General features: G+C 43.0%; 1 protein-coding gene across 14 annotated transcripts in view; it reads left to right on the plus strand.

Annotated features, from left to right (window-relative positions):
- gabra3 (gamma-aminobutyric acid type A receptor subunit alpha3) overlaps positions 1 to 12978 on the plus strand; it is an 80965-nt gene that overhangs the window by 35218 nt on the left and 32769 nt on the right. For 13 of the 14 annotated variants that reach the window (XM_081719324.1, XM_081719323.1, XM_081719322.1 and 10 more), the window contains one exon: positions 3171 to 3391. In XM_081719324.1, coding sequence (XP_081575450.1) covers positions 3171 to 3391 — 221 coding nt within the window. Of the gene's footprint in view, positions 1 to 946; positions 1065 to 3170; positions 3392 to 12978 lie in introns of those variants that run through there. The other variant, XM_081719332.1, reaches the window with a different exon arrangement.

Consider the following 12978-nt stretch of genomic DNA (forward strand, 5'->3'; position numbering starts at 1 on the left):
GATACGTACCACATTTCGTTTTGCAGTAGGTTAGCTTCTCTTTAAATGCACACAGATATGTCAGACAACTGACATGGAGAAGCTGATAATGAGTAGGACCAATGTCCACAGCCATAACGAACTTACCAGATCAGGGTCAAGTAAGCAACTGCCGTCATCACCAACACGTTGCTAATGGGCAGCATGCTAATTAATTACATTATATTTTTACAACTGCTGACACTGAGATGAAGTAGATTCAGGCATTCATTAAATCTGATTTGCATTAAGCACAAAGCATTTCTGTGGTAGCTAGTGCTAGAATTGATTTTGCATGCAGCTAGAGCATTTTTAAAGGCTGTTTTTATTTACACTGCTTCCAAATCAGACATTTGCTCTTTTGCAAATAAGCTTACAATAAGGGGGCTGCAAATTAAGATGCTGGAATTTTTGAAAATGTGTTATTGCTGGGGAAAAAAAAGATGTGTTCTGGGACACTAAAGCTTGTAGTTTTGTATTTCTCTTTATTTTGCTCTGCGTAAAACATGTCCTTCAGATAAATGTGTTTCAGATTGCTGTTACACTAAACCTAAGCACTTTGTCAGTTATAACTTCAGCAAAGCGATGTGTGCTAAAACATTTATGAGACATTATTATGATTATTGATCACCAACATAAATGGTTTGTCAGCTAATTTTTTATCCTTAACATCATACTTCGACATATTTCGACAAATCTGTGCCTGTAAATTGAAATAGATGTAATAGATTTGAAAGATTTGATGGATTGAAATAGTTGAAATAGATATTTACAATTATTTTTGGTTAAGATATTGTCCCCTTTTTAGTGAATCTCTTGATGCTAATTAACCCTCCAAAGCTGGTCCTTGCACGTTTTTTTAGGACACAGAATCACTTATAGGCCATCCTGGATGGTCACCGCCCAAGATGGGGCAGGGACAAAGAGCTTATCCTCATCCTCCCAGTCTCCTTAGGGCCGGATCAGACATGATACTCAGGGGTATCCTGTATTCCCCCAGTTCCATTGGAGGCCACAAAGACCCTCCAGCACAAAGCTGAACAATGGTATGTACAATATGTAATCTCTGCATTTGTGAGACAGTCGCCACAGATGAAAGAAGTCTATTCAGAGCTGAAAACAGGGCTCGCGGCGCTGCTTGTGGACGCTGCACAAAAGAAGCACAGCAGGAAGCAGCCGATTTGTAAACAGTAAAAAGTGCGCCAGTCTGCAAATCGAACCGCAATGACCACAGAGGATTTCTATGAATACTGGTGAACACTGAATCGATGGCTGCGATTGGTTTGTGAGCATTCCCATTACACACAGTGATACAGTGGTGTGTCTGATATTGGTATGAACTAGCTGCTCTCAAATTTGTCTTTACTCTGCCTTTTGAATATGACAGTGTCTCCCAGCAATGTTGGCAGGGTGCCTTGCATGCGGCTGTGGTGCTGTGGAACTGTACTGTGAACCTTCAGCTTCACTGATCAAACTTAGGCTAACAGAACACAATTTGAATATCAACAACACCACAAGCTTGTTTCCTGGGGGGAAAAAAGCAGAGTGATTTTTTTTTTTTCTATTTTCATTATGGTTCATTTTGCCTGCCCCCAGCCCCCAGCACCAGTCCTTGAAATAAAATCCTTCAAGTCATTTGTAATAAATTTGATTTTTCCTCTCACTTGTTTTCTGCCACAACATCGGAGCTTTTGGAATTTCTGATTGACTGGGCAACATAGATTTCTGTCTGTTGCTTCTCAGGTATCTTTTCCAGCAAATTGAACCTTTCGAAGCATGACAAAAGCCTCGTAAAACTCAGCTGGTATTCTGAAAAATAAAAAAGATTGGAAAAACAAAAAGTTTTAGTTTGTTGCCAAATACTCAGAGGTACAGGGCTACAGTGCTTAGCTTCCTTCTAGATGAATGCAACTCTGACATACAGCACTATAATGTAAAGAATGGATATTTAAATCATTAAAACATCACATAAACCCCAGTGGGCTTTTTTGTGAAGGCACTAATTGGTCTTTATGACATGAATGGGATAGAAATAGTTGTGAAATTTAAGCTGACAAGATTTGTTTTGGCTGTTTGTTTTCAACCAGCCTCTAAAGCCTGTGGAGAATCCATCAGTCTTGATGACTCAAGGGAGAGGTCTTAAAAATGGGAGCGATGTTCCTTACTGCGTTTGCCAAGAGAATCCCCTTCTCCACTTAGGAATGGTTTATAAAGCATGGCACCTCTTTCTGTATTGGCAATATGGTCAGAGAGATAACTCTTCAAGAAAAAAAAAAAGTTTGTTTTATGCCCGCAGCAACAGCTAAGAAAATGCAATCATACAAGGATAAACTTTGAAAAGGTGCCTTAAGAATTCCACACCGCTCAGTGATTCCACATCCGCTCAGTGCTGAAAGAAAATGAATGAATTTTTGAGGCGTAGGGCCGGGGAGGCTTCTCAACCAATTACGGCCATTTCGGAGAGTGGGCTAGACAAAAGGGCAGAGTGGCGTGTAGAGGTCACCACCTGCTCCTGGCTCGCATGCTAAAGACTAGATCTGAGCCTTTGACACTGCTGCAGGGGTCTCCCTCATGCCAAGATCAGATTCCATGGATTCAGCCCAATTATGACGCAGTTTCCAGTGTCAGGCTCAATTAGGGATGCTGGGAATGAGGAACAGGTCTCATTTTGTAACATAATTGAAAAACAATGATGTGGCATACGGGACGCCCTATGACATGACACCCCAATGAAAAGTTTAGTGTGTCCGAATTTTTTGTATTTTCCTGCCTAGTCCGACAACCCCTACAACATACTTGACATTGACCAATTAGGACGACAGTGTTCTGGCAGAGACATGGAAACGTGATGAAGTGAGGGGGAGATGCAGCTGTTGCTGTTATTTCAGTTATAGTGATTGTGAAACCACCTGATATTAAAACACATGCACATTCATTTATCATAGTATACAGTTTATGCCACTACTATTGCCTAATCTGACTTATCATAACCATCTTAAAAGACAGAAATATCATGTAGCCTGTTCCCAGCATTAGAGGGCATTAGGCCAAACAGTGTGGAGAGAACTCCAAAGTGAAATGTTCAGTGTTATTTTATTTGTTTAAAAAAAGCTGGCAGAGATGCCCTGACTCATTCTTCCTCTCTCCTTCAGGAGTATACGATTGATGTGTTCTTCCGGCAAAGTTGGCGGGATGAGAGACTGAAGTTTGACGGACCCATGCAGGTTCTCCCACTCAACAACCTGCTAGCCAGCAAGATCTGGACTCCCGATACGTTCTTCCATAATGGGAAGAAGTCGGTGGCCCACAACATGACGACGCCTAATAAACTTCTTCGCCTGGTGGATAATGGGACCCTGCTATACACTATGAGGTGAGATCTGAATGATTTATTTACATCTCCATGTAATGTGGACTGTACTGATAGCCTATACCTTTTTAAGGGTTTTTCATTCTTTTTTAATTTATTTTCCCCAATTCTTCTTCAGTTGATCACACAAGCACGAGCCTTACCTGTATGCTGCCTTCGCTTACAGTCATAAACACTGAATCCGTTCAACAAACTTCAGTTGCCGATTATCATACCACAGAAACATCTTGCCCTGCTTTTGTAGCCCAAGCAAAAGTGCCGAACACGAGACAGGAGAGGCCAGTGGTGCCTGATCAAGTTGGGCACTAATGCATTTTTAATGTTGGACGTTAAGTAGGGCTTCGGAGAAGCAGGAAGCCCCTGGCCCAGACTCCACGCTGACCCCAAGTGCTTGATGAATGAATTGGGGAATTGAATTGAGACCGGCTTGGCCTGAAGCTGTTCAGTGCAATGTGTCCAGCTGCCCGAGACAGAGCAGGGTAGGTCCACCATCCATTTTGGGCCATCCTTACTCTGAGAAAGGTTTGTATGCCCAAGCCAGAAAGGGATTCTTCTCCCCTGAAATTTCCTTTTTTTCCAGGATTTTACAAATGACCTTAAAGCCAGCAGAGAAGCAAACCACGTCATAGAGATATGCATATGACATTAGCTCACATCTCAACTAACATGGTCTTTTCTTTGTGACTGCAGATGAAATCTAATTAATCTATTATTATTGTTGCTAACAATAATAATGGCAATAACATAACAACATAATGTTTAAAATGCGTGGGCATAGAGTTGCAACATCACAAAACACAGTATATGTACCCTATCCTAAAGTTAATTTACAACCACATTTATCACAGGCTGTAAACACAATTCAAAAATCTCCAGTGTCACCTGCCTAGCCAAATTTTTGTAAGAATTTAAAACTAAACCATATTTTCATAAGTCTCTCATTTTTCAAGAAACAGGAAAAGCCAAAACAGACCTAAACCATTGTAATCAGAAGCTGTGCTGGCAAAAAAAATCCAAATAGCCAGCTGTGAAACATTCTTTCAGAGAAAAATCAGGTGGGCATGAAAAGCACGCAGTACAGTCTCCGAAGTGAAAGCACTTCAATTTGACATTGTGCGGATTGCTCTGTATATGATGATCAGCAGTGAAGTCCAGCTGCTGCACCATGTCTCAGTTCTGTATTGTGTGAGCACACACCGTTCCACTACCACTGCACCATACAATAGTGGAAGAAGAAGAGCAGCTAAAGAAGCAGTGCAGAAGAATCCAACAAACATCATTGCAAAGTCCAGAAATCAATCGCACTCTTGGACTTAATTCAAAGAGTAAAAGTCTGGATGCAGTAGCAGGAGGTATCCCAGCACTCAGGTCTAAGTTGACTCTGCTATGTTCTAGGTCTGACAAAAATTCAGCCCCCACCCCACCCCCTGTACCAATGCATTAAACATATGAATGTGTACCTCTAATTGTGAGACCTGGTAAAGAGGGGGAAGATTTTGCCTGTTAGATGACAAGAGAAATGCTGTACCTTTGGAATTAATTACCTATTTTATGTACCTAACAGTACATAATTTGCCAAGCTTTTCTGCCTTACAGCTGAATTGAAAGCTGATTTATTCTCTTTTGAGCTTATTGCCCTTTCTGCCATCTCTAGTACTGCATTTGCATCACATCAGATATAACTCTTAATCAGAATTGTAAGTCAAAGTGGAGCTCTGTATGTTATAATTGCATTTGTCCTTGGGGATTAGAAGTGTGATGGAAAGGAGATGGAAACTTCCAGTGTTTCAGCCTTATGGGTTAACCTGTCTGCCCTGCTCCCCGAGGCCAAGAATAACATTTGAATTTGGATGCCGTAATGAAAGCTTGTCACTCTTCCTTCTTTTGCTAGCAAGGAATGTTTGCATGTGCAGCCAGTGTGCCTGAGTGTGATGATCAAGGACAGTTATGTGCTGAGACATGATTCTATTGTTTAAGCCCACGATGCATGTGACAACCCCTTTCATATACTGTACAGGAGTCTGGCAAAGCCTGCTTGATTGGCTGTCATGTTAAAATGAGACAAATGGAGCAGCTTGGCTGTTTGCGTGCCTCCAGGTGGTCAGACAGGGGCTGAATCAGATAACCAGCAAACGGCGTGCATGTTGTTTGAGCATCAGAAGTTGTTGAGTGGCTTAGTTGCAAGGCAGCTTAAACTTTTTCATGTTCCTGCTAATGTCGGATATGTGACAGTCTCTTACTGGTGCTTTGTAGTTCGCACTGGATAAGAAGCTGTCCTCAAGAATAGCCTTGGTGCTCGCTAACACTCAGGAAAGGGTGACTGCACAATTATTCAGTAGGCCAAGCCAAGCCACCTTGTCTCCTCACTGCAACAAGGACCCGGGCACTGCTGCATCCCCCAAAGTGCATTCTGTCACAACATCCCATCAGTGGCTGAGAATGGTGCCATGACCCAGCCTTGTTCCTTGGAAAAACATGTGCCTTTGTTTTTTGCTGCTATGACCTATTGTTCTTAGCGCTGTATGCTGTTTGGCTCCATTTATGCCATTGCATATCTTATGGGGAACAGTTGTGCATGAAAGGGGCCAGCTTGCGAGAAGCTAAATAATTGATACTGGTTTATTGCCTCTTCACAGTCGAGCATGTAGCCAATTGCGTGTAGCTCTGTGTAGGAAAAGGCGGCATTGTTATGAGTGCAAATCTTTTCTGGCTTTGGTCTACACCTTGTTTTCATGAATTAAATACAGTGCTACATTAAGGCTGTGGAAAATGGTGCTGTATCAAAGATGAATTGCCCCTCTGCTGTGGAGTCTGCTTATTCAGTGGATGAACTTTAAGTCCTGTGGACTCCTTTTGGCTTTGTCAGTAGAAGAATGTCCTTGGTCCCACTTGTCATTCTGGTCAAGAGAAAATGCACCATGTCACCAAAAAGACAATTGTGCTATTACCAGGTATCCTAAGCTTTATTCCCGGTATTAAAGCATGTCTATCAGAGGCCAGTACTACAGCATTCCTAAACAAAGCTGACAGACAGTAGAGGAACTGTGGCTACTACTATAATCTTTCATGACAGGCATGATATAGACCAGAATTGTGCTAATGACTCTTGATGCAGGTTCATCTAAGTTAGATGGACAGCAAAGCACTGAACTGACACCCTAAGAGGTCTCCACATTGATTGCTGTGTTGATTACCATATACGCTTATGGCTAAGAACAGTAGGACAAAATGGGGGATGGGGTTCAGCCTTCAAAGGCCAATTCTCATGTGTACAGCTTGTCGTCCTTACCATGACATTTATGAATTGGCTCAATATAGCATCACTTTGATTTGTTATCTCCCCTATCTTTCCAACCATACTCAGGACTGGGATACTGTGCTACTGTGCAATAACCAAAATGCTACTGTGCAATAACCAAAATGATTGCAATATGTCAAGAGAGCTGATCTAGCACATGCTGTTTCCTTACACTGTGATAATACTGCGCAAATACCACATTCTGCGAGTGTTTGTCAGTATACCCGGGTGCACTGTTGCAAGTTTGTTTGGACTAAAATGCAAGAACACACTTTACTATCACACAAAATGAGTAAAATGTTAAAGATTGCAAGATGAGATACCTCCAAGTTCTTGAAGTTTTACTCAACAAGACTTTGGGTGTGAATTAAACGGTGCTGGATGTGCAAACACAAGCACTTCTGCTGTATCTTCTGTACTTCTAGAATGGGGAAATGTGAGGAGAGAAAATCAATATGCCAAGAAGAAACAACTCCAGAAATAGCAACAATGGAGGAATTAGTGTGACACTGAGTGTGGTTTTGTTTTTGGAAGCATGTACAATGCGGTCTCATCAGGGCGACAGGTTAGAGCCCGACCCCCACCCCAACCCCAGCTGATGAGCTGCGGACTTCTTACATGGCATCAACTGTCCCATACTGTATTTCATCTCATCTTGCCCAGTCATAGCCTAGGGGGGCTAGAGCACATGGGGGATGCAAAGTAATTGCCTGTAAAGACATATAATAGAACAGCAAAGCAGAATGTGCTCCCTCTTTCACATTCTCTCTCTCTCTCTCCTTTTCTCTGATTCTCACACAGCATGGCTTATCTCATCATACAGGTGTGCTCATAAAGCAGGAGGAGTAGCGAGTAAGAGGGAAACAGCCCCAGAATGTTAGGGCTCAAGCAAATCAAAGGCATTTTCACAAGAGTCCTGGTCTTTGGATGTGTGTTTATGAGTTTTGTCATTTCTGTTGAGCTCAAGGTGGACTCATGTCATCATACTCTCTGGACAGGGACTAAATGGCTACTATTCATGCTGCTTTGACCTGATCTAGGTCACGCCATGCAGAAAAAGGCCATTGAGGCAGAGACAAACAGTGGCACAATGCATCCACAGAGAAGCGCAGCATGACAGCAAATAACATTCATTAAAAGTGAAAAAAGGAAATATATATAAAAAGTTGGGCTCTTTCAATCTATTCCTTTCTTGAGCACAAAAGAAAGTGATGAAGGAGCAGAAAAGTGGTGGTTTAGCACCGTAGCACCACACACTCCTCCAGCTCCCCAGCAGAGCGTTCTCCATACGGCCTAATTGATCAGTGTGTCCTTGCAGTCAGCGTTTAGCAGATGTGGAGGCCGGTAATACGTGCTCGAAGGTGCTCCATCCATTACAGGTGTGAGCTGAACCGACAAGGTGGGCGAACACAGGTGGTGCTGCTGCAGCCCACCCCTGCCCACTTCGGGTTGGCATATGTTACACCCCCTCCCCATTAGACAAGGTGCGATTAATGGAGGAGCCCGTTTTTGTCCTTTCCAAGACATGTCAGTGTGCATTTCTCCCAGAGCCCAGATGAAAAGAACCCGTCCTGGAAAGTGGCAGAAGGAAATTAATGAGGAGAGGGACTTGAAGCTGTGATTTTGGGGGGGTGGGGGGTACAGTGTCAGCCAACTCCTCGCATCAGTCTGCTTCCGTTCAGGAAACAAATGGCCAGTAACAAGCCGGAAGAGGTTGGAATGAACCGGCTGCTGTGGGCTCCCCCTTGGTTTCTCATATTAAGGGCACATCTCAAGTGCGTGGGCATGCTCGTATCAGGGGCTGAATCTGCCTTAATAGGCCATTTGATGTTGAGTGAATTAGACCAATACTGATGTAGAGTTCACCAGCAGGGCGTTTTTAAGCGCCAGCATTCTGCTTCAATTATTCAGGATGAAAATAGCCCTACCATTTTTCCAGTTGCATTTGAAAAGTTCCTCTGTGCATCACAGGAACATATATTGAAAATATGCCCAGAACTATGATACAGGGATGGGATGGTGGTATTTATCAGTGAGCTTAATTAAATTGGCTCAATATGGATCGTTGACTCAAGTTCCCCTGACAAATTGGTGTGTATGGCGTACTCCATTATATTGCTTGGCATGAAGCGAAACAAACAAAGGTAGCCCTTGTCGTCCTTTGGCCATGTTTGACCTCTTGGAGAGATGTACATCCTGTCTAGGCAGCCAGCCATGGCAGTTCATCAGCCTTGGACTAGATAGTGGCGGGAGCCTTGATGAGGGCAGCCTGCCTCTCCTTCACTAGCCACACCCTATCCTGAGTTGGCCCCGGTCCAGAACTCGATACTGGGCTGCTCAGGCTAGGATTTAATTGCACATTTGGAGATATAAGAGGAGCTCTCTTTGGATCATATCGGCAAAGTGCCGCCAGACAGCCAATACTGATGTCTAACCCTCCTTGAGTGGGAAGACAGTCCCAGCAGCTGGGGTGGAGGTTCAGGCACACTGCAGGAGTTGGAGGTGACAAAGGGTGGCAGGCAGGAATGGATCCTCAGTCCAGTGGGCTTTGAGTCTGGAAGGTAGCTATTAATTGCGACTGCTGAGTAATTGTGGCACATCAGGAGGGGGTGGGGGCAGTGTCTGAGGGGCTGTCCTCTTGTGGAGTGCTGCATCTAATAGAGGACATGCTGTTTGTTTGGGTCCTGTGTTCACCATTGGTGGTCATGGCACTGCAAGTGACTCTATACAGAGCCAGCCTTCCCTTTTATCAAGTATAATATTTTCCATTGCAATAGTTTCTTCTGAAGATTCTAAAAACATTTTCTGTGTATTTTGGGTTTTCAAGCACTGCAATGCAGGACCTCAGGACACTCAGAATGTATATGATTACTTGAGGTTTATAGCAGGGGAATACCACTGTGCAATCTCAAATCAATGTGTTTTGGCAATCAAAGTTAGACCTTATACTTAATGTTAAATTGAATGTATATATTACTCTCTTTGTGGCAGAATGTCAATAAAATCTATATTTCCTTTTTAGGAATTGGGGATGTTGCCAGTGGATGGGCCAGGAATGAGCCCTGACAAATTCACTGAGTCAGCAGCTTTAATATAAAGATTTTCAAAGCCACTTAAGAGAATCCTTGGAGATACTAGTCATTTAATGGATGTTTAAAGTGCAGTTTGAAGACGTGAGACTTCATGACATGCCAGGAGTGTATTGTAGCACTTCGTTTAAAAGCACTTGAATGGGATTGTAATATTGGTGCAGGGCAAAAGTGAATAACGGAAATACAGAGGGTTCCAAGCCCAAGCCTATCATTTGGCATTGCCCTTACTTCTACCTGACTTGTGTTCAAGAGAAGTGCACTGAATAAGACAGAGAGCACTAACACTAACAGAAGATGCCCTTTTGTTCTTTGGATTACTGTGCAATGTATTAGTCATGCAGGAAGTTTGCACTGGACTCAAATAAAGCAAAAAAGGCATATAAGCAATAATAAGCACAACACTAGTCTTCAAGTCCATCAGTCTTCTACCACTGTCATTCTCAGAATGCTAATGAAGACCTAGGCCCTAAGGTTTCATTTTTAATGATGTTTGTACATTCTCAGTTGAACAGCCAGAGAATTTAAATCACATTTCTTCATCCCAGTTATGATGTTAGTAATAGGTCCACAGCTCCTTGGAATAAGCGACAGTCCTCCCATCCGCGTCCAAGACACAGGTGCACACACCAAGCCTTGTGAGCAGGTAACAGACACCCCACTCTGATTATTTCAAATGTGGGCTACATGGTGCTGCACCCCAGCTGGCCTCTGCCTAGCCTAGCAGCCTCTGCAGCCCGAAGCCCGTCTCCTGTCTGACTGGGAGTTGAGCTAATGAGGCCTATGAATGCAGAGGACAGCATAGCTAGGGAGTATGGGGGATCCTGAGGTTCCACCTCATTGACAGAATGAACGATCAACATGTACTGTAACAAGACATTGTTAAGCTCTATGTGGTCAAGCATCCTTTGATAAAGGTTCCAGCCTCTAAGATCCAACTCCGAGCTTGGGTGGAGCTTCAATTATGCTAAATCCCCTGATTTCCTCTTGCATTTCAAGTGGTATCCAGATGCTGTTTTGTCAGAAGGCCTTTTGAAACACTTTTAAAACATTAGGCATGTGATCTGATGTCGTCTGTGTGAAAGTCTTTGAAAAAAGAATACTATTTCAACCCTTATTCAAGTATTCCAACCCTCCCTCATTATTGTAAGGGAGAGGGTACAGGTGAGCTGAACAGACAGGTTTTCTCAGGAAATCATAGATCAGGAAGCTGCTCAAAGTAGCCTGTCCTGTAACACAGACCACAAGTACAGCCATCCTTTGCCTCATAACAATTTGGAATATCTGATTAGCTCAAATTCATATAGAAAGATTTCAGCAATGAGTTCAGTAATCTGTAGTATGACAAAAGGTGAATAGTCTCCACCACCATTGCCAATATTCTCACTTACAACATAAAAAAGACCAAAAAAAAGGTTTAAATCCTTAACAATCATTGCCTTGGAATTTTTACTATAGCCATTACAGCCCTAGAGCAGTCCAATATTACAGGTTCATTATTGCCTTTTGCAGTATGTGGTTCATTTGCCAACTCTACCCTTCTACCCTTACATCTTATTACAGCAGTTCACTTCCTCCATTCTAGGCTTCTTACATGATTATAGAATGTCCTCCAATGTCCTCAGTAAGTACACACAGGTTAAAAGTATGAAGTCATCAGAATATTTCTGATGACAGTCTACAGTATGTGTTTTACAAGGTTTTACTAAGATGTCTTCAGTAGATCCTTGGTAGCCACTTTTTGTTAAGCAACAGTTTTTCAGATGCACTTTTCTCTTTCCATGTGGTTCATAAATGAATTTAACATATGAACCATATTAACATATCAACTATTTGAAAGATAATGCTCTACATTTAAAGAAGACAAAGGGCAGGTTCTGTCAGTATGGGGTTGTAGTTTTTGTCTTCCCCCAAAATCTTTACTTTGAACAGCTTTCCGTCAGTGGACTTTATAATGTCTTCCGTAATATTCCACACAAATGTGCTTTGGATGAAGCGGGGGTGGAGAAGCATTCCTTTGCAAAGCAAGAAAATCATATTTTTGAATAAAACAGCCATACTGCAAGAAGCATTCCTTCCCTTCTAGGAGACTAAAAATAAGGTATTTTGCACCAGGTTTCCAAGCAACAGGTCCCTGCCGCAGGCCAGCATGATACCTGTCGATGGCCCTGAACCCCTCTGCCCCTGCAGCTGCTTGTGTCATGCGTCTCCCGCACCTTCAGCCAGCTAGCAAATGCCCCGCCCCTCACCAGCACTACCTCTCCAGCAAGCACAGGCCAATGAATGGTCACTTGGTGCAGCAGCAGATTAATTGCATGACATGCAGCTAGGCTGCTTGATTCAAAAACCTTACCGCGAGTCACTTCTAATAACGGTAATTATGGAGATCGTCTGGTGCTAATTGCCACACCGCGTGTCGCGAACTGCATGGGGCTTGTTTCTGAGCCCTGCGCTAAGCACAAAATGAGCCCGAAAAATGCTCCTCGGTGGATATTCCACTCGCCAAGTCCCAACATTACACAGTGAACATAGCTGTCAAATCTAAGGTTTAAAGCTCCAAGACTCTTATTTCTGATGTCAAAGGAGACAAAAGCAGGACATAACAAATCCCCTTTGGCGTTCAAAGCCCACTCTCATTAAATAGGATGAGCGTCTTGACTCAAAGTTGATATCGTGCATTTTGACATCACTGAGGTGACCTGGCCCACAGTTTCTATGGGCAAGATAGGGTGGTAAGATCCGGCTGCAGATGGGTGAACATGGCGAGGGGATTTTTTTTTTTCTGTGCTGATGAGTCAGTATGAGATCTCGGTGAGACGCCTGTGTGTAATTGCCTGGCCAGAGAAGACAAGCCTGGAAATGAGACTCTCACTAAGGCAACAGTGAAGTGTTCACGTCCACTGACCTTGAAAACAGCACGAGAATAAAACCTTTCATTCTGCGTGCTGCTGTTAACCAATTGGGTCCAATGAAGCGGTCGGTCAGCTGGCTCCACACTGAAACCTACATTTCCGCTTGTTTCACTATTTTATATTTGTTGAGGGGTGACCTGTATTTTGAGTCATTTGGCAAACTGCCACAATGCTTTTGTCAAGATTGAAACCGGTGAAAATAGGTAATGGTATGAGATTAATCTAAGACAATTCAGCTGGCCGATGTATCCTGGTGTGAATGAAAGTTCAAAGCATAAACTGCTTTTCAGT

The sequence above is a fragment of the Electrophorus electricus genome, chromosome 8 (assembly GCF_041902795.1).
Source record: "Electrophorus electricus isolate QZ-2024a chromosome 8, ASM4190279v1, whole genome shotgun sequence".
NCBI classification, from domain to species: Eukaryota; Metazoa; Chordata; class Actinopteri; order Gymnotiformes; family Gymnotidae; genus Electrophorus; species Electrophorus electricus.